Source organism: Aspergillus tanneri, assembly GCF_003426965.1.
Source record: "Aspergillus tanneri strain NIH1004 chromosome Unknown AapTan_3_pilon_pilon_pilon, whole genome shotgun sequence".
Lineage (NCBI taxonomy): Eukaryota > Fungi > Ascomycota > Eurotiomycetes > Eurotiales > Aspergillaceae > Aspergillus > Aspergillus tanneri.
In genome coordinates, this window is record NW_022984630.1 from 3,166,834 (window position 1) to 3,192,940 (window position 26,107).

Consider the following 26,107-nt stretch of genomic DNA (forward strand, 5'->3'; position numbering starts at 1 on the left):
GAATGCTCTGGCCGGGACTCACAGTGGGCACCAGGTTTTTTAATCAGTCCCTAGGGGTGAAACAAACGAGCAGACAATGAACATGGAGGTCCGGGCGCTTCAAGGATCAGGTATGTGCACAGCCAGTGTGACATAATTCGCCCAACACTGCTTTAACTGATAACACTTCCTCGTTGCAGAGAAGCTGCAACAAGTTACAGAGCTTATTGGTTTACTTGAAAAGGATCTAAAGGATAAATCTCTAAAATCTCCACGTATGAGATGAAACCCCATTGATTTTCTCTTTGTCTAACATCATATTCTGCAGAAAGAGTCCAAATTCTTCTACAGTTGAGGCTTCATGGCACCAATCCCGAAAATGCTGGACCTATATATTCAAAGAAGGTATAGGGATATTCCGAAAGGGCTGCCTTTCTTTTTCTTTTTCTTTTTCTTTTTTTGAGAACTGCTAACATCGTGTAGGGAATAGACCTTTTGACCAAGTATGGGGTAAACGGTGACACTGTAGATATACGGTGTGCTGCTCTGCGCTGTGTTGCAAATGCCCTGCTCTTGGATCCGGAGATGCGGCAGCTTTTTGTTGAGACAGGCTATGGTGGAAGAATAGCGGAAATGCTCAAGGTATGACCTAATCTATAGCTAAAGTTCTTACGGGTGTTCACTATCGGTCTAGTCGGATTCCTCAGAGGATGAAATGGTGACTAGTCGCATACTATTCCTCTCCACTTACGACACTACCATGGATTTTGAGGACCTCATAAATAATCATAGCTTGGGAGAGAATGTCAACTATGTAAGTGCCTTGCTGTAAATATCGATGAGAACGACGCTTATGTCTGGCAGCAAATCTTCCGTCATGCCAAGCAATTTCCCAAGTCAGGGAAAAAGCCTTTGTCTCAGATGGATGAGTTGGCTCTCACTGATACCCTGAAACTTATATTCAATGTTTCCAAACTATATCCCGATCTCGCTGCAGCCTTTGCGCCTTCGATTCCTTACATCTTTAAAATCATCAGCCGTATAGACATTCCAGAAAAGCCATTAGATGGCCTTCTCAGTTACCTCATCAACTGCTTATCCACCCTTGACCTAGAAAACAAGAAGGGCAAGCCTTTTGAGAACAGCCCCCTTTTCCCCACCTTTAATCAGAACTGCAATGTTGATAAATTGATCAACATCCTGGACCAAGCAACCTCCCTATACAGCCCGAGTGATCTTGAGACAAAAGCCATTCCGCTCCTCCACTCGCTTATAGCCATCTATGAGCTAGCGCCAGATGGCCCCCGCAAATATATGGAATGGCTGCTTCTACCAGAAGATAATGATCGGAGTCGACCTATTGGACAGTCCGACACACTGTCATCCAAATTGCTCAAACTATCCACTGCACCATATGCGAACTTGAAAACCGCTATCTGCGAGCTCATGTTCACGCTGTCCGGGAAGAATGCGGAAAACCTTACCAAGAACATCGGATATGGGTTCGCAGCGGGTTTGTTGGCATCTCGAGGCATGGAGATCCCCCAGACAGCGGGAGAAGCATTTGCGGCAGAAAAGTTCGATCCGGAGGTTAATCCGATCACCGGGCAGAGATGGGATGCAGAAAAACAGGATACCGGCCCACCTATGACCAAAGAGGAAAAAGAACGAGAAGCAGAGAGATTGTTTGTACTTTTTGAAAGGTACCACTACTATATATCCCCCTACACACTCGGGAGCTAGCTAACCTGTAAACAGAGCCAAAGCCAACGGGTTGCTCAATGTAGAGAATCCGGTGACGCAGGCCCTCCAAGAGGGGAGATTACAAGAACTTCCTGATTCAGATAGTGATTAATTTTCAATATTCTTAGTATCTAAATATAAATCGGCTGGGTGTCGATCATGTATTATGTTTTTCTACTTGGGTTATTGAAGCTTGTCCATTTACGTATATTGATGGAGAATTGAACGACTTGTCTATAGGATATTATTTTTCACACTTCAGATAATATATGTTGGCGATCCTTGAGGAAGTCTTGTGGAAGAAAGAGCAGCTTCACATATGAATTCATGTCTAGAATGCCTCAAAAATAACGCAAATGGTGCTTGTCCCCTGATTTTTTTTAACGACGTTTGAATTGTAGTTAGGTAGCATACGATTCTAGATATTAAGAGAAGCAGGTGGATGACGTACGAATGTTCGGCGGGGCGAAAAATCTCCGCCCGGCAAAAAAAAGTCGCAGGGCAACTAAGCATGCTTTGCGACCGAACGTTCTTCCACGAAATCACTGGCGTTATCAACCACATCGTCCTTCAATTCATACCTATACTTGTTAATACTTGATATATTCGGTAATATCAGGCCACGCTCGCCAAAATGTCTAAGCCATTTGACCCAGAGACGGCGGAGAACTTGGAGGATGTAGGTTTCTACCGACCTAGTCAGATTTTTGGATCGGAAAGCTGACTCTAATATAGATGGAGAAGCAGTTTGCGGTGAAGGGTGAGTCGCCTATATCTTACGCCCGATTATTCCTTTTCTCCGTGCTCATCATATGTTACAGCCGTGGAACATTTGATGACATACTGGTCGATTCTTGAGAAGGTTCGGGGCTCTCAGCTCCGGTTGACGAAGATGGACGATGAGATCTACGAGAGCTTCAAGAAAGAGTTTCCCGACTTTGACCCGACAGAGACGATAGATGAGGATGCAATGAAGAGCAAGGAAGGAAAGGAGAAGTGGAGAAACTGGATCAATCAGTTTGAGGGCAAGATCAATGATTTCAACTTCGGGACAATGCTCCGATCGAATGCCAAGTTTGAATATGACCAAGAGACGACGATTTTCGGTGAGTTGCGGAGCTGGGATAGTCTACGTTGATCTAACTTGGGGTCAGCAATGCGAATGCAGTTCTATGCCATTGAAATTGCCAGGTGAGGTTGATTCCCTTCTGGAAAACCGGCTGTATTCTCATGTGTTTTAGGAATCGTGCCGGACTGAATGATTGGGTCTATGAGCGAGCGCAAAAATAAATCTCAGAGCTATTCAAGCTTTCTTGTTCTCTGAGTTGTATGCAAGTTGCTTGTAGGAAGACGTTGCGGACGATGTTGCTAAGAGTGTGCTAGGAGACCTGCTAGGAGGCCTACTAGGAGGGTATCTACAAACACAAAAATGTGGCTTCGATCGCAGTTTGTCTACCCTACACCTAGAGTGCTCTGAAGCAATCCTGCATCCCTCGGCTCCTAAACTATTGGCTATCCAGGAGCATATCATGTACATACTACCACTACCATCCAACCAGCCTGTGGAATTATATAAGGGGTTAGAATACAATGGTGAATAGATCGGGATGTGGCTATTTCTCATGGTTCACCCGAGAACAATGGTGTCCGTGACCCCATTGATCTCCTTGTCTTTGTTGCTTCAATATTACCATATTCAGAATCGGAGAAAGATGTTGATACAGTCCCACAACACATCTCAACTCCCAAAATATCCTTTTCATTCAACACTACTTTCTTTAATGCTGTCCACGGTATCTTCTCTACGCTTTACCATTACATCCCTTTCGTCAAGCGTCCATTATATGGTACACGTCGCCGACATATTTTGCTACCATAGTGTGCAAGGTAGATTCATCATGGCCGATTTATTAGGTGGCCTAAGACAACGCTTGCACTGGAAGCTGCGTTGGTTGGCGCTTTTCAATTTCACCACCAAAACCCATATCCCACTCCTAGGGTTGGCAATCCTTACCGCTGTCGCTGCTAGTCTAACTATTCCTGTATTCGCTATATTCCTTGGTCAGATTTTCAACTCCTTCATTTTGTGTGGAGGGGGACACCTCTCTGGCCAAGACCTGACCCAGTGGGTAGTTAAGCACTGCATCTCGTTGGCAGGCCTCGCCGTGGCCGGCTGGATCTGTAATGGAGCCTATTTCATGCTTTTCGTTGCCTTTGGGGAATTCCAAGTTGCAGAGGCTCGTAGAACACTTTTTGAATGTCTTCTGACAAAGAACCAGGCATATTTTGAAAGCCAGAGGGATGGATTAAAGGCGTTTCTCTCCTATCATCAGTCGTAAGTCTCAGAGGGCCTGCCTTCATCTATCTCTTCCCTTTCTTTCTTTCTTTTTTTCCCTGACACTCCTTAGAAACTTTCATCACCTTCAAATTGCAACTTCACAGCCCCTTGGGTTGGTATTACAATATACGTTTCGAGCGGTCCTCTCGCTGTGCCTAGCATTCTATACTTCCTGGAGTCTCTCCCTCGTGACTCTTGCGGGAATCCCGATATTCTCTAGTATAATTTCATTTCTGTCTTCCAAGATTGAGGCCCTTATAGAGAAACAGCAAACAGATCTAACAGCGGCATCTAAGGTAGTCAGCAGTGCTATCAATGCAATTGACACTGTGAAGTGTCTTAATGGGCAGAAATTTGAACACCAAAACTTCGTACGACAAATTGATAGAGCGGCGTCAGAGTATCTCACATTAGCACACCTTAATGCTCTCCAGATTGCAGCAATACGATTGATGACGTTCGGCATGTTTGTTCAGGGGTTCTGCTACGGGAGCTCTCTCGCAATTTCTAAGGGACTCTCGGCTGGCGATGTTTTGAGGACATTCTGGGCATGTCTGGCGGCAGCTCAGTCCATAGAATTGTCTTTGCCACAGGTTATTGTATTAGAGAAAGGGAAAGTCGCGGCTGTCGCTTTGAAGAAGGTTTTAGAGACGAAGGTGGAGGATACAGAGGAAATGAAAGGGACTTTGTATCCACACTATTGCGAAGGGGATATCGAAGTGAACAATGTGAGTAACGCAACCAAGGAATGTCTATCACGCAATAATTCTAATGCCATGTTATTTAGCTAAGTTTCTTTTATCCATTGCGCCCCGATAGGCCCAGTTTGGAGTCAGCTAGCCTTTTCTTCCCCGCAGGAAACACAACATTTGTTATTGGGCAAAGTGGCTCCGGCAAAAGCACTCTTGGGCAGCTTCTTGCGCGATTCTACCTGCCAACATCCGGCGACATTTTTGTTGGTGGCGTACCAATACGGGCTTTGGACATCAACTGGATCAGAAACAACGTTACACTTGTTGAGCAACGGAGCGTCTTGTTCAACGAATCCATCTTTATGAACATCGCGCTTGGACGTCGAGACTACAACCAGATCAAAAAAGCTGATATTCAAGAATGCATTGATCTATCAGCCCTACAAAACGTGACTGACAACATGACGAATGGTATCAATACCTGTGTTGGTTATGGAGGAAACCTTTTAAGTGGTGGGGAGAGGCAAAGAGTGGCTATTGCTAGAGCTAGGTTGCGCGATACTCCCGTTTTAATTTTGGACGAACCCACAAGTGCTCTGGATAGCACGAATTGTGTTGAGGTGATTCGATCGATCCGAAAGTGGCGTGAGGGGAAGACAACTATTATCATCACTCACGACCTCACACAGATCCTGGACCAGGATTTCGTCTATATTCTTGAACAAGGTTCGGTTGCCCAGGCTGGATACAGATATGAGCTGAGAAAAATCCCGGGAAACGAGAGGCTTTTCCCTCCGAATAACCAAGACTCCACGCTTGTAAAAGCCTCCCGTCCTCAAGTGAATAAGATCTCCGGTAAAGCTCCTATTATTTGCTCTGATAACTCGCCATTGAGCACGATTGATGATCAGAACGGCGCAGACATAAGTGCGATACCTTCTATACAAGCACCTTGCCCAGACGTGCAACTTGACACACATGTTTGGGGCTGTCTTTGGAACAAGTCTCATTGGAGTCAAATTAACTCAAGTACGGAAAACACAAACCATACATTTGGAATCTCAATGCATGAACTTGACTCTGTCCAAAAGACTGGCACTAAAGCTAGTTCTCGCCAGGTTCATTTCACTACAGACTGCCCTTCCCCTTTGGCAGTGCCCATCATTGAATCTCAGCTCGTAGACAGAAGGGAAGCCTGCCATACAGAACGGCGCGGCGCACCGTCACTTTCACAAATAATGCTGACTATCCCACCGACGTTATCGATAGGACAGCGCATTCTTCTGGCCATCGGATGCCTCTGCGCGTTGTGCCATGCCTTCACGACACCCCTGTTTTCCTACTGCCTATCTCAGCTCTTTCAATCCTTTTACTACAGAAGCTCAAGTGCTATGAATTGGACATTAGCGGTTCTAGGTATTGCTTTGGGTGACGGAATAGTCTCGTATTCCATGTGCTATCTCTTGGAGCTCTGTGGTCAAGTCTGGGTTGATGGTCTTCGGAAGAGAGCCTTTCAGCTTGTGCTTGATCAACCGAAGACATGGTTTGAAGAAGAATGGCATAGTCCTGCGCACATAACGTCGTGTATCGTACACGATGGGGAGGAGATGCGAAACATTGTTAGCCGATTTGCTGGGTTCGTTTTGGTTGCCATCGCGATCAGCCTGATAGCGACCACATGGAGCATGGCTGTTTGCTGGAGGCTGACAGTGGTCGCGTTAGCCTGTGGGCCTATTGTATACGCGATCACAAGAGGATTCGAGGGCACTAGTGGGTTGTGGGAAAAGAGATGCAATGAGGCGAATAGTATCGCGTCAGAGGCATTGTTCGAGACATTCTCAGAGATACGGACCGTGAGGTCCCTGACTCTTGAGTCGTTCTTTCATAAGAAATACTTGTTTGCAGCATCAAAGTGCGTGACGGTTGGACTACGAAAGGCAGTTTACACTGGCTTTGTCTTTGGTTTGGTCGAGACAACTATTATATTCGTCAGCGGTTAGTGATGGGTTCTTCCAATGGGGCCATGCTGTTTGCTAACAAGTGTTTTATGTAGCCCTAATCTTCTACTATGGCGCCGTCTTGGTCGCTTCTGCCGGTGTCACAGTTAGCAGCATCCTGACTGTGTTCTCAATGCTTCTGTTTAGCATTGGGTATGCGAGCACAGTATTATCATGGAGTTAGTATTCTTATTACCCATCCTCAGCAACCGCATGCTAACTCATGTTTAGTCCCCCAAATTAGCACTTCAAAAGAGGTGGGAGGTCGGCTTCTGCGTTTTGCCAATCTTCCTGAGGGTGAATCGCACGAGCACCGGGGTACTATAGGCATCGCCCGAACAGGTCCTGTGAGAATAACTGATTTAGATTTTCGATATCCGTCACGACCTGAGGCATGTGCCCTGAGGCGAGTTACTATCACTATCCCTGATGGATCATGTACAGCCATCGTTGGATGCTCCGGGTCTGGTAAATCAACTCTAGCATCATTGTTGTTATCTCTGTACGAGACGCCACTGTCGCGGGACGGGACGCCTACCATTTCACTAGGGGGCGTTGACATCCGACATCTACATACACCAACCCTTCGCTCATTGGTCGCAATCGTTTCACAGCAACCGACCCTATTCTCGGGAACCATTGAAGCCAATATCAGGTACGGGTTGGAAAGAGAGTCACCTCGTGGAGCACTGCGTAACGTACGTGCTGCAGCTGAAGCTGCCGGCATCGATGATTTTGTTACATCGCTTTCGAAGGGGTATTTTACCGTCATAGGGGATGGGGGAATCGGTCTGTCCGGAGGTCAGGCACAGCGATTGGTCATTGCACGGGCACTCATTCGACAGCCACAGATGCTCATCCTTGACGAGGCCACATCTAGTCTGGATCCGACCAGCGCAAAGGTTATCCGCCAAACAGTGCAGAAGTTGGTCTCAGCCCAGCTAGGGTTAACGGTGATCATCATTACTCATGCAAGGGAGATGATGGAGATTGCAGATAACATCGTCGTTCTTGATCAAGGCCGCGTCATTGACGAGGGACCGTACGATAGACTAGCAGCACGGCCAGGAGGACATCTAAAGGCACTGATAAAGGCTCAAGACAGAGTGATATGAGAATTGTAGAATATAGCTCATCTGAATGAATATATGAAAATGTGAGCATAGTGACAATGAAGACAGATAGAATAATACATTAGAGCGACACTCGCGCAAAATGGCGATTAAACCAGTCCAGCGCCTGATCTTCTGCCTCAACAGCCTGCTTTTCCGAATCCCTTAAGGCTGGATCTTCTCTCACACAGAACCCATGGTTCGCGCCATAGTAGACCTTCACTTCCCCCACGCCATCATTGCCCTCTACAATGCGCTTGATCTGCATCACCTGGGGAATTTTGACCACTCTATCCAATTCCCCCATGGCAAAACTGGTCGGGATCTTAATTTTCTCAATCTCCCCAGGGATATCCAGGAGACTGGGGTGACCCGTGAAGGCCGCATTGATAAGAGGCCTACCGTCCACCTCGACACCATGCGCCAGATTGACGGTATGCTTTCCCCCCCAGCAGAAGCCCGCAGCTGCGATCGGAAGTCGAGCACCTTCATTCTGACGAACCGCCGTGGCGAACGACCGGACAAGGGGCCAGGATTTGCTGAATTTATTAAAATGTAGAAACCAGAGGAACCCCGCTGCGGCCAAGATAACGTGGTAACTAGGTACTGCAATTAGTCAACGATACGAAAAGAGGAAAGGTAAGGCTGGTATACGGTTTGGTCAACCAATCATAGAGGGTGTCGGTTTTCATCACCGAACGCATGGTGTACATTATCCAGAGAGGAGCTGCGCGTCCTGCGTGTGCAGATACTGGGATGAGTCATTCACATCTCTCTCTCTCGGAGCTGGGGCCGTACCGTTCATAAAATCAGGTAAGTAAACCTTATACTTGCCTTTCTCGGCATATCGGTCTGCTAGAATGCGACTGTTTACAAACTCCCATCCAAAGGCGTCGGGGATGATGATCACGATCCCGCGCACGGCGTCAGGTCCATCCGAGGGTTCTGCGACATAGACATCGAACCCATGAAGGGTAGTGATTTGGCCCTTGAGGTCGTTGCTGTGGACATGGCCTTGGAAACAGTCGGGACAGGACATCTTCTCTAAGCTAAAAATACTATACTCACTCGATCTGGTTGACGCCGTGGCGAGGGTTGGTTCTATGTCGGGTCGACTGAGATGGAGGAGATAAGCGCTTTAGCCAAGGGAAGGATTAGTATTGGAAGAGACAAGCGCTAGTCGGACATGATTGGTGCATCACATCGTTTTGATCACTGCCGTTGGTGGGAAATCGCAAGTTTATCAGGTTATCAAAGATGAAGAGTAGTTGAGAGAGTGAGAAATGGTTGAATAATAATACATCGATCTATTTACTGGAATGTGGGTCTTACGGCTGTTATTCCGGAAAAGAATCGACGATAATACAGTAAGAATTAGCATTCAGGACTTGTATTTTTTTAAGGCGGTCCAAGGATCATTGACCGAACCATCCACGGAGAACCAGAAAAGCAGAACCTCTGGGGCAGGTGGAGAGACAGCATTGAAATTAAAGGACCGACGAATGAAGATCTAGACTGTCTTGACAGCTGCATTGAAACAAGCGAATGAAGGTTTTTGGTGATATTTCTTCATCTTGACGGTTCTAAAAATGGCAGCAAAGTGGATGCCGCAGACACCGGAAGATTCATAAATACTATTCTGATCAAAACTACAGTAATTTAGATTGGCTCTCTTTTCTTCGTGCAAAGAATCTCATCCAGCCTGCCTACGTCAGTTCGTCCAGCCACAGCATCTCCGCTTTTCCGCTTCGAATCGTTCTCGCTGTCTAGCCGCGGCGTTCTTTTTACTTTTCTATTTTTCATGCATTCTTGTCATTTATTTCTTATTTGATTTTGCCTTATTTCCCCTCCCTTCTCTTATCCTCTGTGGGCCATGGCCCTGTCATTTTCCAAGCTCTGCCTCCTATTCTATCCAACCATCGTTCGCGCTATATATGCCTCGCTGCCCGCTTTGATTCCCTGAATTGAATCACGTTTCGACAGTTCATGTCAGATTAGGTATAACTGATCATCACTGAGCCTCCCCTCCGCCTCCTCTGTCCACCACATCCGTCACATCCGCCTTCCTGTCCCCTCCGGTAGATTGGTCCTCTTTTGTTGTCCGGGGCATATGCCGCAGCTGCCTAAACACACCCACTCCCCGACTAGTTAATTCTACACCTTAACCTGTTGATTACTCCAACCTGATCGCTGCATGGTCCCGGAATAATAACTCCACGGGCTTCTATTTCCCCTGCCTCGCCCGGGACTATTTAGATCTAAGAACAAAGCAAAATGTACATTCCGCCTCAATCGGGACGACTTGATGCCCGCCAATATGAGGTCGGTCTGGACAAGCGACAGAACAATTCAGGAAGCAAAAATAACATCGTTATTATTGTGAGTTCCCCCAATACCATGCAAGATTTCCTGCATGAGATGTCGTCTCCCTGACAAGCAGTCTCGCTCTTTATAGTGTGCTGCATGTATTTCCTTTACGGTGGCTTTTATTTTGATGATGTATTTCGCCTTGCGCGCCCTCCGCCGAATGAACTGTCGTCCGAAATATATTCCCGGCAAGTACTTGAAGGATAAATGGAATCGATGGCCTGTGGGGCCTGCCTATGGTCAAGTGCCCGACAGCCAAGAGGGGAACAATGCACACAACAACACCTCGGGGAGAGGGTCGGAGATGAACACCAACAGTGCTGTCCGTCGAGATACATCAGTCCGCTCGGTGATCACCCTTCCCGCCTATTCGTCGAGCCCGAAGCCCACAGAGCAAGTCATTGCTCGCGAAGGAGAACGCGGTGGAATGGATGTTGTCCTCGAATTTCCCGAAACCGCCGACGAAGAAGAAGCCCGCAGAGAGGAATTGATGGATTCCCTGTACCAAATCCGTCAGCAGCGGCGACAGGAACAGGCCGAACGGGAGGCTCGGCGACAAGAGCGTCGCGAAGCTCGTGCCCGTGGTGACTATATCCGCCTGGAGCAGCTGCGCATGCAGAGTCGGGCCCGGACCCAGAGTCGCGCCTCCGTCAACGGCAGCAATACCAACCTGACTGCGGTGTTGGCCACGGTGGAACAGCAGTCTCGGGGCCGTGACAGGAGGATCTCTAGTGTCTCCTATGCCGCTTTAGGCCAGGTTCGGCATGACGGCTCGCGTGTTCGCGCTAGATCGCCAGATTCCGATCGTCATCCTCTGTTGTCCAACACTGATTCCATCAACACGGAGGGACCAGATCGGTCATCCGGTTCAATGCTGATGAGCGTCCACTCGCGAGGCGAGTCTTATTCCTCGATGCAATCCACGCCCTCTGAAACCGATGCTCTGACCCGTCACCACTCTCAAACTCCCTCTGATCATTCAGCAGGCCAGGAGGGAGACGTTGGAAGCCTCAGCATTCCACCTCCGGACTACGAACACTTGGATTGGGGGGATGCGCCGCCGTATGAAAGCCCAGTATTGGACCGAGGAGAACGTCCTCCCCAATTGCGGGAATTAACTCCACTGCCGACAATTCAAATCGATATGGCCAGCCCCGCCAGCAACACTCCTACTACTCCCACAAGCCACCAGCCAGGGGACGAAAATCGCCCTCCGGAACAATCTCTAAACTTGACTGCTTAATTCTCGTAGTCAGTTAAGGGATTCATCTTGCATCAGGGGCTATGCAAACGTTGTTCTTTTGTTCTTTTTTTTCTCTTGACGCTGTTCTGTTGCGAACATACGTCCCTCGGCGTCACGAGTATAACACTCAAGTTTTTCCAACTCCTGCATACATTTTTTCCTTAATAACCTAGCATCTGTCGGTTCTGATCATAGCCATTTAGGATTATTAGCTAGCAAGGCGTTCTGGGGGAAGGGTAGCATTGTCTATTGTTACTATTACTACTACTCTTTGTTTTTATATCTTCTCTATTTTCACTAAATTTCGTGCGTGAAAAGGTGGATGATATAGTCATTTTTATCTCAGGATTTATATAGTAAACATACGCGAGAGACAAATTGCGAAGAGAGTTCCAAGTTCCATAGATCGACGGACTAGCTGTAGCTTCCTTTGGAATGGTGGAGTATTGTTATTGCTGGACCCAAAAGGCGGTCGCATGGGCGGCAGCTCCACCCGCGAAGTAAACAAACCAACAACTCACATCCCAACCTCCTCATTTCCATCCCCCTACGCCCTAGAAGTTCTCACGCCCAGAACTTTAAGCTAGGATATGCTATTGTCATATTATCCAAAACAATCAATTTATTTTCTCCGACTCTAGACAACGTGCTCAAAGCTGCCTCCGAGCCTCGATTGGTGCTGTTGAGACTCGGGAACCCGCGGCGACCGACGCGCTCATCATCTAAACATCCCAATCAGCCACCATCGACTCAATCTAGACTGCTTTCGTGATATCCGGAGTTGATGGTCAATAATCAACGAGAATAATTGGTTTGTTAGCTCCGCAATCAATCACCCCTTGAATCGTCGCGTAGTCTCTACCCACCATGTCGCGCGAACACACAGCGAATAGCTTCGCGTCATTCGGCTCAGATTTTGATCCCGAGCACGAGGCGCTCGCGTCCACGAAGGAAGTCGACGAGAGTCTCCAACTTCCGGATATGAAGGGAGCTGCAAGGAAAAACCGCGCCGATCCCCATGAAGATGAACCCGACTTTGCTATCAACTCCTCCATGCTGGACCGCTACTTCCCAGAATTCTCCCAGATAGGTACGTCGGAAGAGGACAATGATCGTGATGACAACGATGATATCTCTCTGGAGGTCGGACGGGGTCCCGCAAAGCCAGCGCGTCGTCTTGATGACTCACGAAACTCGTATATGAGCATTGAAAACAGCGTCCGTTCCTCGTCACCCGCGATGCGACTGGATTATCCTGCTTCATACACTCCACAAAAGTCTGCTATGCGTAATGCGTCCCGCCGTGCTGTTAGCGAGAATCTTCGGAAGGATGCCCAGCTTAGACGGGCAAGTCTTGCTCAGAAAGAAAACGTGGACCCACAATCATCGAAATCCAACCGCAAGGATCAACGACGAACTCTGTCCGACATGCATGCTAGAATTCGCGACTCTTATGATGGCTCCTTCGTTGGTGATGAGAGGCCTCCGGCAGTCGCGAGCACTGCGCGGAGCACACGATTTGGAAACGCGAACCTTTCCAACCAGATCGCGGATGCCGTGGAAAAAGCATCTCAGGATGCATACGCGAGGGAAATGCGTCGAGGAAAATATGCCTCGAACTCTCGCAACGCGTCTTTAAATGCTGCAGGCGACACTGGTACTCAACAGTCATTTCTACTCCCAGATCTTCCCAACCTTTCTGAATTGGTTTCGGGTGTGTATGAAGACGGCACTCCCGTTTACAGCCGCCAAAACAGAGCCCGGACAACGCGATTTGTTTCGCCTCCACGCGATATCACTGATGTTTCCATGACTCGCGAACATTTACCCCTCGACGCTGTTCCGATACCCGAAGATGAGAAGGCCTTATTTGTGTCCCTGAGGCTCCTGCAAGACAAAGTTTCGGAACTGGAAAGAACCAAGGCTGAGGCCGAGAGGAGAATTGAGGAGATGCGACAGGAAAATGTGTCTTTGAAATCAGGCAAGCCTCGTAAGGACAAGCATGGTAAGAGCAGATATGGTGGCGATGAAGATGATTACGGGAAAGACCGTCTCATCAATGAGAATCAGAGTGAGTACGACAACAGCCCTTACTTCCTATAACGCTAATGTTTCCTTTCCAGAACTCGATGCAGCCAATATGGCCCTGCAAAACAAGCTCGACCTTGTTGAGCGGAAGGCCCAGATCCAGGAATCTGCCTTAAAGAGATTGAATAAGGAGCGAGATATGGCAGTCTCTCAACTCGGGGTGGCGTATCTTGAATCCCAGGACTTGAAGAGTGAGAATGAGAACCTTAGACAGGAGAATGCCGAACTTTCAACCCAACTAGCAAGGCTTAGCCAACATGCATCCAAAGCTCGCGAAGATACGTTCCGATCAGAGCGAACGTCTACAAGCGAGGCAAGCACCGAGGATAGCCAACGTGACACTCAACAGAGCGCAAACGTGTCCCAGGGGACTAGGGAGGTAACGTCTAAGAGCACACGCTCACGGTCCAAGGCTGGACAACGGGAAGACTCCCATGCGAAGGTTTCCACTCAGGTTAACAAGGAGATCTCCCGACTCGAAATGGAGAGAGCAGAGGAGGCACTTTTCTCAATCGATTTGCCACGTTCAAGAGAATCATCCAAATTAAAAAAGGATAAGTCGGAGAAGCAGTCTCAAACGAAGAAACAGTCCAATACCAGCAAACAGCGCGTGAAGAGAGTGGTTGTGGAAGAAGTGGATGTTACGGACCCCGTAGAATCTACTAACGATGTCACTAGCAATACGCGAAAGTCATCTACAACCGAGCAGGACATGACACTTTTGAGCTTCATTGACGTATGTACCCAATGCCGGTCAGATTTTAGCCTACCAATGCTAACAAACTTACAGGAGCGTGAGATCGCCCAGTTGCGCAAGACTTTGGAGGAAGAACGGCTGGCACGCAAACGACGTCAGTCGAATGTAGTGAAAGATCAAGCTCTAAACGATACAGAAAACTCCACTCGTGCCAGCGTATCAAAAACAGCAGCTCCTCGGAAATCATCTCTGAAAGACAGCAAGCAAGCACCGGCTCGACCCGCCTCTGCCATGGGTGATTTCACAGGGACGCCCAAGGCTAGCGTGGCCGAGGGAGACACGAATTTGTCCGTACCTGTCGAGCGACCCAGACGTCACTCCGATCATTCTGCAGCTCCTCGGCGGCGGCGCCATACTTCGCAGGACATCACCTCCGCATTCATCTTGCCTGACATTACCCTCAACCATGCCAATGTTATTGCTGAGAACCCCACACAGCTGCCAGAATCAGCACAAAGGGCACTGGATAGTGCCACGCAACACGATGGCAAAAATTGTACGGTCTGCAAGGGGACACTGTCCTGCGATCACTGCGACCATACCAATACGGTGAAGATTCCTAAGCCCATCCCGGTTTCAGAGCGTATGCCAAAGCCTTCTGTCTTCAATCAGGAGCCCACTTTACGGCCGGCGCAAGCTCCTGCTGCCGCTCTGGCTACAGTGCTGAAATCATTGGAGGATGAGCTGTCGCATCTAAAAATACAGCTGGTCACCTATCAAGGAGCTTATAATAAGCTGGATGCGTCTCTGAATAAGCGACAGAGGAAGTCACTGGGTACAAAGATCGAGAAGCTGCTGAGAGAAGTGGACATGAAAGCTGACCAGATCTATGCGCTGTACGATGTTCTCGAGGGCCAGAAGCGAAGTGGACAGAATATGACGGAGCAGGAGGTCGAGGTAACTCTCCAATCGATCGGTATCAACACGGCGGATAAGGCAGCCGATATGACCAGTACCACCGATAAGTCTGCACCTAAGAATGTCGGGACCGACTACGATATAGATGATGATGACGATGAAGAACTTCCGTGGGAGGGGATCGAGAGCACAATGGATATGACTGGCAGGAGCGGTGAAAGCCATCGTAATTAGCCACTGATTTGCTCTTTGTTCGTGTGCATTTGGCATTCTTTCCAACCTTTTTTTTTTTTTTTTTTGTCAGTTTTCTTCAACTTGAGATTGGCCTGGTACTGCTGTGGGACTCGTGTGGATTATTAGACGTGCTTTGTTTTAGCTTGTGACAAGGACTGGATTCTTGATATATTTCGTTCGGCTTCCATTGATTCTCTTCTTAGAAAAGGCGTTTTCCTTTCGGAGCTGGTTGCATTGGTGTACACTACGCACTACATTATCTGATTGATTTTGAATGCCATGTGAAGTGGGATTGGATCTCTGGCTTCCCATCATATTATTTAATATTTATGCTCAGTATCGTGACGATTAGTCGTGGATCAGAGAACCCCGAAACGGCTAGTGGCGAAGGCGAATACCCAGGCGTCCTTCTAATCTCCTCCGATCGAACCAAACTTTTGCCTTCCTCAACATTCTACCTCTGCCTTGAATCTCCTCTCTGCTGTCTTCATTATCTTTGTCGTTGCACAACTAATCGGACGATACTCTTTTGTTGATGGGATCTGATCTACAGCATGGCTTCCGGCGTCAATTTAGCAACTATGTAGAGACCGCCACTCATGTGGACAATAACACTCGTCTGCAGGATCGCCATCCTTCAGATTACTCAAATTCTGGCACTATCCAGCCACCAAAAGAGGATGACAGTGACAGCGTGAGCACGGTGATATACGACGGCGCATCCGCAGAAACCCGTATACTCGTACCATCTCCTGATATTACGGATAGAACAAGATTCCCGAGCTATACCGATGGTGACAGCTATGCGGATGAGTGTAGCGGCGATGACTCCCCCGAAGCCGCAAGCGAAAAGCCGGTGACATGGCGCTCATTGCCCAAGAAGGGTCAACTGGCCATTTTGACCTTTGCCCGTTTGTCCGAACCTCTCACGCAAACCTCGTTGCAAGCCTACATGTTTTACCAGCTCCGATCTTTCGATCCCTCGCTGCCAGATTCGACCATTTCCACGCAGGCGGGTGTTCTCCAGGGCAGCTTTACGGCGGCGCAGTTCTTGACGGCCGTTTGGTGGGGACGGTTGGCCGACGCAGAGTGGATGGGACGAAAGAGAGTGCTTATGATTGGATTATTGGGAACATGTATCTCATGTTTGGGGTTTGGCTTTGCGCGCTCCTTTGTGGCAGCGGCCTTTTTCCGGATACTGGGTGGAGTCTTGAATAGCAATGTTGGCGTCATGAGGACGATGATTGCAGAGATCATCCAAGAGAAGAAGTGAGTTTCTTTCTTCTGGGAAGATTGATTTGTTAGCTTATGGTTTTGCTAATCGCCCTAGATAGATATCAATCCAGAGCCTTCCTGTTACTGCCTATGTGCTTTAACATAGGTGTGATTATCGGTCCTATCCTCGGTGGCACGTTGGCGGATCCATTGAAAACTTACCCGTCTCTATTTGGCCCCGCCTCGTTCTTCGGCGGCAAAGAGGGAGTGTGGTGGATGCAGCGTTGGCCATTTGCATTGCCCAATGTCCTCAGTGCGATATTCATATTTGTTTCGCTAATTGCTGTCTTGCTTGGGCTTGAGGAGGTAAGCATGATAGTCCTTGTTGCTGTTGGGTTGGAGGTGGTAATCGATGAAACTAGACACACGAGGTTGCACGATATCGAAGTGATTGGGGTCGGAAGTTAGGTCGGTCATTGATGAAATCGCTATGCAGCCGGCGGCCTCGCTATTACCGTCCCCTGGTTAACCATACTGATGACGAGTCTCTCTATATCGATGGAAGCGTAGCAAGCCGATCGGCTCCTTCCAGTCCCTCACTCTCTCGTATCCAGCCTCGCCACAAGCGCCCAGGCTTCTGTCAGATCTGGACGCCCAATGTTCTCCTCACATTGCTGGTGCATTTCTTGCTTGCCTTCCACACCAGTGCCTTCAATTCTATGACTTTTGTGTTTTTGCCAACCCCGAGAGCCCCAGAAGGGAGTCGAGAGGGCTTCTTCCATTTTGGCGGTGGTCTAGGATTGCCTTCTGCTCGAGTCGGTCTGGCAACCGCCATTATCGGAATCATTGGCCTTCCGCTACAAATCTTCATCTATCCTCAAATCCAGTCCCGTCTAGGGACTTTATCATCCTTCCGCACCTTCTTGCCATTCTCTCCATTGGCATACGCATTGATGCCGTTCCTCGTTCTAATTCCTCGATTTCCATGGTTGGTTTGGCCGGCTTTCACGGTTGTTGTTGGGTTGCAGGTCATCTCCCGCACATTTGCCCTTCCGGCCGCTATCATTCTTGTAAACAATAGTGTCACGAATCCTTCTGTCCTAGGTACCATCCATGGAGTTGCCCAGAGTATAGCAAGTGGCGCTCGTACCCTGGGGCCTATGATAGGTGGCTGGGGGCTGGGACTCGGGCTCAAGTTCAACATGGTCGGTGCCATCTGGTGGGCTCTAGCCATGGAAGCTCTGGCGGGGTGGCTTCTTCTCTGGTCAATCTATGAGGGTCAGGGGATTGGGAAAAATACGGAAGAGGAGCCAGACCGTACTCGGTAAATGAACCCAGGGATGGGGATCTATGACTGGGAGGCGTTAAAAACAAAAAAGAACCTGATCCATCGCGATCTTTATTAGACCTACAAAACACGTTTATGACGGGAATACCAGAGTAGTTTTACATTGATAGAGCTAGAAATGTATATAGCTTCGTCACGTTCATAAGTCCATTATCCATCCAGATTAGAATTGGCTGTCTTCCTCCGCGTTTTAATGGGTAGTAGGCTATACACCATGTGCATACCTACAGCACAGTGTTCCCAATATCAGGTGTGTTTACGCCCCAACAGCCGGAGTGACAAAAGTTTTAATAGCCTTCTTCGCATCCCCATCATGAGATTTCAAAAGTTCCGTCGCCTTGACCTTACTCAACTCCAATTCATCCACCTACCGATGCAAATGCGAGGTACCTATTAGCCACCCCAGTCTTCGAGACGACCACGAAAACGACGGGAGGGAGAAGGCGTACCAAAAGCGTGACATCTTCCGCCGCCACCTTAACGGCCTTCTTCTTCACCATCTCCGTCTGCTTCTTCTGTGCGTCATTTGTCCGCTTCGCCGCTGAACCTGTGCCCGCCGCAATCTCTAACCGACTCATCGCTTTTCCCAGTGCCTCCTGTTCCGCTGCCGGGAGCGGCTTGGAGGCCGAATCCGTGCCGATCTCATTTGTGTTGAGAGAGGAGAGGGCGGCGGCCGCTTTGCGGTCTTCAGCGTTGGCGGGGAGCTTCTGGTCAACAGCGTCGGGAAGTGGGTCAGACATGGCTGTACCATTTATATGACAAGAGGAAGTCCTTTGTTGGTGTAGTATTCTAACTGGCAGTAATGATACAATCGCATTTTATGTGGACCTCGCGATAAGAAAGCAGGTGACGTTGGCGATAAGCGCGCTTATATAAGCCACTCCGAGCGATGACTCAGGCCGCCAATAGCCGCACATGTTTTTTTTTTCTTCAGGTCGTGTTTGCTGAGCTTCTTTCTGTCTTGCATTGTTCCGTGGCCTTTTGACACGTTGCTCCATTGACCGGTGATTCGGAATTGTCCCCCTTCTGTAAGCTACAGGCCGCATCGGCCAAGCAGTGCGGACCATCGAATCCACTCTCTGGGACTTATCAACACCACTAGCCGTCGATCCTTCATCGTTATACCATATAGCACTATCTAACCCCCCCACAATGGACGGTTGGACGCCGGACTGTGTGTAGAGCCATCCCTGGAGCTCATCATCTCTCTTGCTTATTGGCATTGACACTGACATTGTCGTCTATTAGCCTGGACTTCTAAGCCCATCAAGCAGGACGTGGTCTATGATGATCCTCAGGGCTTGCAGTCCGCTTTAGGAAAACTAAGGACGCTTCCTCCTTTGGTCACGACGCAGGAGGTATGCGCTTGCTGTCTCCTTAGTTGATAGATAAATCTAACCAATGGACCAGATTGCCAATTTAAAAAAGAACCTGAGAAATGTTGCCTTGGGAAAGGCTTTTGTTCTTCAAGGAGGTGGGGTTCCTCATCCCATGATCTGATATCTGGATGATATCTGACGTTCTTGCTCTCGTGTAGGGGACTGTGCGGAGCTTTTCGATTACTGTAATCAAGATATGATCGAGGCTAAAGTCAAGTTGCTACTGCAGATGAGCTTGGTCCTTATTTGGGGTACGTTCATCCAATGTGGCTACTTTGGTGGTTCTGCCCGGCTAACATCCAGCTCAACAGGCGCGAATCGACCCGTCGTCCGTATTGCGCGCATAGCAGGTCAATTTGCCAAGTGAGTCATTCCAAGTGTCGTTATACCAATTCCCTAGATCCGATCGCTAACATCCCCGTCAGACCCCGTTCAAATCCTATGGAGGTTGTCGATGGCGTGGAGATGCCCTCGTTCCGAGGTGACAATATCAACAGCTTCCCTGCCACACCTGAGTCCCGCAAGCCTGACCCATCGCGTCTGGTTTCAGCGTACTTTCACTCAGCCACAACCCTCAACTACATGCGGGCTTCTCTTTCGTCGGGTCTCGCCGATCTGCACTCCCCGCTCGATTGGGGACTAGGTCACGTAATCACGCCATCCATCAAAGAGAAGTACGAGCGCATTGTCAGCCAAGTCAAGGACTCCCTACGATTCATGCAAACCGTGGGAATTGACACCGACCGTGGTGTCGAGACCGTCGACATCTACACAAGCCACGAAGGTCTCCTTCTCGAATACGAACAGTCTCTCACCCGTCTCCTCAAAACCCCAACCACCTCCAGTACCATAACCGAACACCACCCTACCCACCCGATCGCGACCGGCACCACCACCTCCCAGCCAAAGAGCCACTACGCCACCTCCGCCCACTTCCTCTGGATCGGCGACCGCACGCGACAACTCGACGGGGCCCACGTTGAATTCTTCCGCGGCATCGCCAACCCCATCGGCATCAAGATCGGACCCAGCATGACCCCGGACGAACTCATCCGTCTCCTCGACGTGGTCAACCCTGCGCGAGAAATCGGCAAAGTCACCTTGATATCGCGCTACGGCGCCGGGAAAATTGCGCAATACCTACCGGGCCACATCGCCGCGGTGCAAGAATCCGGCCACCTGCCTGTCTGGCAATGCGACCCCATGCACGGCAACACGCAGTCCACTCCGTCGGGGGTCAAGACTCGTCATTTCAGCGATATTCTCTCCGAGTTGAAACAGGCACTGGAGATCCATCGTGCCGCCGGCTCTTTTCTCGGCGGTATGCATCTCGAGTTGACCGGGGAAGCTGTCACCGAGTGTGTGGGTGGTGCGGCCGGACTCACTGAGGAGGGTCTTGGTGAACGATACACGACTTTCTGTGATCCGCGTCTGAATGAGAAACAGGCTTTGGAACTGGCTTTTCTTGTGGCTGGTTTCTATCGTGAAATGGATGAAATGGATGATTTGAATACGATTTAATCTTCTATCTATCTATCCTTATCTTTTTAAGAGACTTTCTGTTTTGCATTTCGGGGTTATTTTATGTTGCTCAACTCCTCTTTCGGTCTGGCATTGTGCCTTTATGTTGTCTACCCATTATGAGATACGTCTTTTTTTTCCCCCCTCTCTTTACATTTGTTTGGGCTTTATATCTACTTAAACGCACCAAAAAGTTGCATTTAACATAGCTGGGTTTGGGTATATGTGGATGCGAGCATGATATCAACATCATCGGTTGCTTTCTTGATCACAAGCTTCTTATGTACATGGATGGATCTACTAAAATAGTCATATTATATTCCAGTGAGTCGGAATAGAAAATTAGAGAATCAACTGATTGATTTGAGTGGTTGATTGTTCAAAACTCAATACAAATTAGCACCGAGAAACCATGCTGCAAAGGGGTATGTATCTGACGAAACAAAATATAATAGACAAGATCTCAACACAAAAGTGCAAACAAACAAACCGGAAGGACTAGATAAAGCAAAGTTCATTATTCTATGAGCGGGCTGCCGACTATGGGCTTATATGCCAAACTCTTCCGTCTCGCGGTTTCAAGTTTCGCCCGCAGTTTCTGCGACGGTTCCCCATCAAGATCAGCTTTTGAGAAGAGGCCCTGTTGGGTTTGTTTCGGAGGACAAGTTTGTTGCACAAGTTTAGTTCGCTGGGAGAGATGAAATGGAGTCGCCGGGGACATGCTAATGTTGTCTAGGTTGAAGCCATAGCCAGGAGTTTTGGGGGTCTGTAAATATCGCTTGTCTATCTCGCTGTGGCCAGCATCATACTGTCGGTTGTTTGTTGGGGTGGAAGGCTCGTCAAGAGAAGGCGTAGGCGTATACCTCTTAAAGTTTTCCATAGCGTTCAGGTCTGCACCGGAGCGCCTGCCGCTGCTAGCTGTAGTGCTTGCATCTACTTTGACAAGGGTTCCATTAACGTTGCTCAGGGCCCTAGGCTCCATACTCTTTCTTCGCTTCGCACCGCCACGAGGAATGATTGAGCTGTCAACAATGTAGTGACCTTCATCAAGCCATTTATTTTCTCTCTCGCAGCTATAAATTTGGTCAGCACCAGGGCAATTTTCAAGTCTGTGATCAGGGTGCATACTCAAGAACCCAGCCAACTCCAACGCACTTGACAAGCCCCCTTGCTAGCCTGACCTTTTCCAAAGTGCGTACTCCCCCATCCTTGAAGACGACATGGGTTATACCAACCCTCCCATCCTTCGCCCCAGCGTTCTCTTCTGGAGAAAAGCTTGCACGAGGGTTCCACGACCAGCTCTTAACGCATCGTGCCCCCATTTGTTGCAGGAGCTCGACAAATATGCCACTAGCGTCCTCTCCTTCTGTGGTATGAACATCGACAAATACAACAGCTCCTCGTAGGACAAAGCTGCATGCATTGATACTTCTTCTGGGGCTCTTTGCCGGGGTAGAGGAGTGAGACGGTTTCTTGACATATCTAGACTGCTGAGCCACAGAGTCCTGAACTAGAGAATTGCTAGGCTCCAGTTTGAGGATTGCAGCTTGCTGAAGTCGTAACGATTTACGAGGGGAGTATGACGAGTCCTGCACTATATGCCCCAGAGACCTGCGAACTCTAGAACGGCCTGGTGAAGTGCTGGACAGTGATCTACCTCGTTTGCGAGATACCTTCAATGGCGAAAGCCCGCCTTCTCCCTTCAAAGGCACCTTGGACACTGTGTGAAAAGTTTGCAATTGAGTGACCCTGTTCTTCATGGGAGTGACTGGTGCAGGAAGGGGCATTTCATCATTTTCTTTATCGTCATCAAGAGACGTATCCTGGATAGACAGAAGATCATCGATTTGATTAATCTGGTTCGAAGCAGCGTCGACTGACCCAACCTCGGTTATTTCTGGATCCAGGTCATTAAAAATGTCGAATCTGGGTTTCTCGACAGGTTCAAGAATTTCTTGGGTATCAGATTTTGCTGATCTCATTTCCTGGCTTTTGTCCTCAGATGGGGGAAAGACCTCGGTTTCGAGAGATCCCCCTTGCCGCGGAGAAAATTCAGGAGTCCGACATTTTTCATCAGCGGTAAGATCAGGGTACGACACCTGTTCAGAGAGACGAGGCCCATGGGAGATTTCACCGGGTTTCTTGAAATCGCCAGCTAACGAGAAAACACCTCTCCGCCGTGAGCGTCTGGGCTGGAGCTTTTCAGGGCTGCTAGCTTTCCAATGACTGAGCTGCTCTGCTAACAGTGTAAACCGTGGACGGTTACCACGTTGTGCTGCAATTGAGTGGGCAGATCGGCCCTCTGTCTGGGCTGGCTCCTGAGGACTAGCATTCCTGCCGGTATGACTGGGTCCTTCAGAAATAGACTCTAGCTCGGATGCATCATTCACGTTTGCATCTTCTTCCTCCTGGGAATTACCACGGTAATCGCCCAAGTTACGAGGTGATGGGATAGTTTCCAAACTATTTTGAACTTCATTGGAAGGGTTATCCTGTGATCCGGCATCCATCTGCTGTGGATGCTGAAGCATATATTTGCCAGTCGTATCGAATGCAACAAGCGTCTCGTCGTCATCGTCGAAAACGCAATCCTCTTCAATGTCCTCAAGCTCATAATGAACTTCACTGTTAGACTCATCTATGTTACTATTGCCTTCGACTTCTGATGCTTCATCAGTGGCCTCCATATCAGGATCCTCGTTCATATGGTCGGTAGCAAGCGGGCGGTCCACAAAGACATCTTCAATTCCTTCAATCATGCTTTGTCGATAGGGTGAGGGATGCTCCGTTTTCGTATCTCTAGGTTCAGGCCCCGGCTCCACTGACTGTTCTTGGGCCTCCGCTGGGTTCTCGTGATATTCTGTCTCAACCAAGTGAGTTTCTGAAGTGACAAGCTCGACACCTTCACCGGTTTCCTCTCCACCGTACACTCGAGCTTCGCCCAGACTGTCGTAGTCTTCCCGTTCCTTAAGATCATATTCAGAGCCCTCTTCAATTGCATGATGTCCTTCGGTGCACGGTTCAGTGTCGCTCTCGACGCCATCTCCGTATTGTTGGATTTCACTAGGACGAATCCTTTTCTCCTCCTCCTCCACATCATCATGGACCCATCCATCATTCTGCTCATCGATATGGTTTTCCAGATTCTTTTGAACAGGCTCTGTCTGTTCGACAGACAAATCATCGGCTGTTGCATCTTCATACTCCGCGTCCTCCAGGGCGTGTTTCTGATAGTACGCTTCATTTTCATTGTAGTCCATTTCAGGGGTTTCACATGCTTGTACGCAATTTTCGGCCTCTGGTGAGACGCAAGTCTCAGCTGGCGGAAGTAGGCCATGGTCATCTTCGCGGAATGTAGGTGCTTCAACCTGATCGTTGTCTCTTTCCAGCTCCATACGCGTTCTCCTCTCGCTGGTTCTAAGAGGATACTCGCCAATGCCCTGGGCCGGAGTGTGGCTGTCCTGTTCTTGTTCATCATCAAATTGATGTTGTTCGATAACAGGCGATTGTCTACTGAAGGAGCTCTTGAATGGAGTAACAATTTTCTTCGCCGGGCTCTGCAAAAATCTCTGGGTTTTCAATGGAGTAGAGGAAGCCTGAACGGCAGGCTGTGATGAGAATGAAGCACCAAAGAGACCCTTTTTAGGTGAAGTCTTCAGAGGTGAGTTATGTCCCGGGGTAAAGTTCGGTTGAGACAGTGGTCTACTGTCATTGACAAAGCATAGGTTACCAGCTTTCGGGGTTTCCAAATTCGCTTTTTTAGGGGACATTTTGAGTGGTGAATTTCGAGTAGGAGTAAGGTCTGGCTGCACTAATGGCTTAACATCCTCCCCAAGAGTAAACCCGCCACGTTTTGGAGTTTCCCTCATTGAGAAGCTAAAAGGTGATGGAGTAGGACGACGAGCAGGACTGGACATGATAAGTGACTCGCTGAAATCCATCGGCCTAGGAAGGCGGGGCGTGGGCTCTCCATTTTCATCGACTTTCGTGTGGGGGGAGTTCGTAGTAAAGTTGATTCGCTTGACTGGGGAGCTCAATCCAGTATTGTCTGGTCCGTCTTTAGTGGGACTATCAACAATAATTTTCATCGGGCTCTTAGGCTCCTGTAGCTCGTCATTTTCACCATCAGAGCTGACGTATGCTGATATTGATTTGGCAACCTGCGTTGCCTTCTTAGGAGAAAGGGGCTTTGAAGAGTCCTTCTTAGCTGCAGCAGGTTTACGGCCCCTACCAGAAGTTGTAGGAGCGTTTCGGACCGGTTTGGCTCCAAGCCCAGCCTTCTTCGCCGGCGTAGCTGCCCTTCTCCTTCCAGCAGGGGCAGGTATCGGTTCACTCATGTCCTCCTCCGAATCCGGATCACGGAATGTGACCTTTTTCTTTTTAGCTGGCCCACGCAATAAATTTGATCTCATTACTGAAGAATTTGTCGTTATCACCACCTCTTTAGGGGCCTCTTGAGGCTCTGGATTCACCTTAGTCTGCGTCCGAGTTTTCCTTTGTGCAGTTTCTTTCCCAGTCGCGGCACTCCCACTTGACTTAGCTGCTGTGCTGCCCTTGGGTCTCCCTCTGGGTTTGGGTGCGTTTTCAGGCTTCGCAGCGGGTTCCGCAGGCTTCGTCCTCGGCCTCCCCACTCGCTTCGTAGGGAACTCTGTTTGAGCAAGTTCGTCCTCATCATCACTATCTGAATATGGTGTAGCTACAACAACTGGTTTCCTACCACGACTAGCCGTGGTTGCAGCAGAAGTAGACGTTTTCCCGCGTGTCCACGTCGTTGTGCGCTTGTTCTTGTTATCAACAACCCCAAGTTCGTCATCGGTATCCTCATCCGAATCATCATCAGCTCGTTTCCTTGCAGCTGCGGATGCTATCCGTACACCACGCTTTCTAGTTTCTGTGGCGGATGTCGGTGCCTTTGCTTTGGTTGTTGTCCGTGCCACCGGTGTAGCTGTTTTGGCGTTCTTGGTCGCCGTCGTTGTCGTTGTCGTCGTCGTTGTCGTCCGTTTAGCTGTACCACGCGTGTAACGTTTAGGTGGCGATGCTGGGATTACCGCCGCTCGAGCCATGGTAAAATATGATGTCGTTTGCAAGTAGTGTGCTCCGCGGGTAGCTTGATGCTCTTTTATGTATATGGATTGCGGTTGGAAGGGATAATTAACGTATTTAGGCCGCAATGATCATTGTGGATCTGCGAGGTGCTGCGATTGATAAGCACAATACCGTATCCAGGCGGAAAGCT

General features: G+C 48.9%; 9 protein-coding genes across 9 annotated transcripts; 6 read left to right on the forward strand and 3 right to left on the reverse strand.

Moving 5' to 3' along the window:
- Positions 1–76: 76 nt before the first annotated feature.
- On the forward strand, positions 77–1,834 carry ATNIH1004_004847 (synembryn; the record flags this gene model as incomplete). The annotated part of the gene is made up of 6 exons (XM_033569512.1): positions 77–110; positions 180–254; positions 470–621; positions 674–793; positions 877–1,682; positions 1,738–1,834. 6 exons carry the CDS (start codon positions 77–79, stop codon positions 1,832–1,834), a joined length of 1,284 nt encoding a protein of 427 aa, XP_033428318.1.
- A 522-nt stretch (positions 1,835–2,356) lies between these two features.
- ATNIH1004_004848 (uncharacterized protein) lies at positions 2,357–7,864 on the forward strand (the record flags this gene model as incomplete). The annotated part of the gene is made up of 10 exons (XM_033569513.1): positions 2,357–2,401; positions 2,458–2,482; positions 2,544–2,828; positions 2,877–2,913; positions 4,281–4,788; positions 4,848–5,607; positions 6,169–6,747; positions 6,806–6,915; positions 6,981–7,013; positions 7,364–7,864. The coding sequence occupies 10 exons, from the start codon at positions 2,357–2,359 to the stop codon at positions 7,862–7,864; spliced, it is 2,883 nt and encodes a 960-aa protein (XP_033428319.1).
- A 79-nt stretch (positions 7,865–7,943) lies between these two features.
- Positions 7,944–8,900, reverse strand: ATNIH1004_004849 (dienelactone hydrolase family protein; the record flags this gene model as incomplete). Its single annotated transcript, XM_033569514.1, has 3 exons — positions 7,944–8,460; positions 8,573–8,597; positions 8,660–8,900. 3 exons carry the CDS (start codon positions 8,898–8,900, stop codon positions 7,944–7,946), a joined length of 783 nt encoding a protein of 260 aa, XP_033428320.1.
- A 1,235-nt stretch (positions 8,901–10,135) lies between these two features.
- On the forward strand, positions 10,136–11,471 carry ATNIH1004_004850 (uncharacterized protein; the record flags this gene model as incomplete). Its single annotated transcript, XM_033569515.1, has 2 exons — positions 10,136–10,240; positions 10,317–11,471. 2 exons carry the CDS (start codon positions 10,136–10,138, stop codon positions 11,469–11,471), a joined length of 1,260 nt encoding a protein of 419 aa, XP_033428321.1.
- An 867-nt stretch (positions 11,472–12,338) lies between these two features.
- ATNIH1004_004851 (uncharacterized protein) lies at positions 12,339–15,408 on the forward strand (the record flags this gene model as incomplete). Its single annotated transcript, XM_033569516.1, has 3 exons — positions 12,339–13,542; positions 13,595–14,295; positions 14,350–15,408. 3 exons carry the CDS (start codon positions 12,339–12,341, stop codon positions 15,406–15,408), a joined length of 2,964 nt encoding a protein of 987 aa, XP_033428322.1.
- Positions 15,409–15,943: 535 nt separating this feature from the next.
- Positions 15,944–17,951, forward strand: ATNIH1004_004852 (putative MFS multidrug transporter; the record flags this gene model as incomplete). Its single annotated transcript, XM_033569517.1, has 3 exons — positions 15,944–16,677; positions 16,743–16,989; positions 17,046–17,951. 3 exons carry the CDS (start codon positions 15,944–15,946, stop codon positions 17,949–17,951), a joined length of 1,887 nt encoding a protein of 628 aa, XP_033428323.1.
- A 276-nt stretch (positions 17,952–18,227) lies between these two features.
- Positions 18,228–18,711, reverse strand: ATNIH1004_004853 (huntingtin-interacting protein K; the record flags this gene model as incomplete). The annotated part of the gene is made up of 2 exons (XM_033569518.1): positions 18,228–18,338; positions 18,421–18,711. 2 exons carry the CDS (start codon positions 18,709–18,711, stop codon positions 18,228–18,230), a joined length of 402 nt encoding a protein of 133 aa, XP_033428324.1.
- Positions 18,712–19,123: 412 nt separating this feature from the next.
- ARO8_1 (3-deoxy-7-phosphoheptulonate synthase class II) lies at positions 19,124–20,871 on the forward strand (the record flags this gene model as incomplete). The annotated part of the gene is made up of 6 exons (XM_033569519.1): positions 19,124–19,145; positions 19,220–19,329; positions 19,382–19,445; positions 19,509–19,601; positions 19,662–19,713; positions 19,776–20,871. The coding sequence occupies 6 exons, from the start codon at positions 19,124–19,126 to the stop codon at positions 20,869–20,871; spliced, it is 1,437 nt and encodes a 478-aa protein (XP_033428325.1).
- Positions 20,872–21,388: 517 nt separating this feature from the next.
- Positions 21,389–25,934, reverse strand: ATNIH1004_004855 (uncharacterized protein; the record flags this gene model as incomplete). Its single annotated transcript, XM_033569520.1, has 2 exons — positions 21,389–21,944; positions 22,000–25,934. The coding sequence occupies 2 exons, from the start codon at positions 25,932–25,934 to the stop codon at positions 21,389–21,391; spliced, it is 4,491 nt and encodes a 1,496-aa protein (XP_033428326.1).
- Between the last annotated feature and the right edge of the window lie 173 nt (positions 25,935–26,107).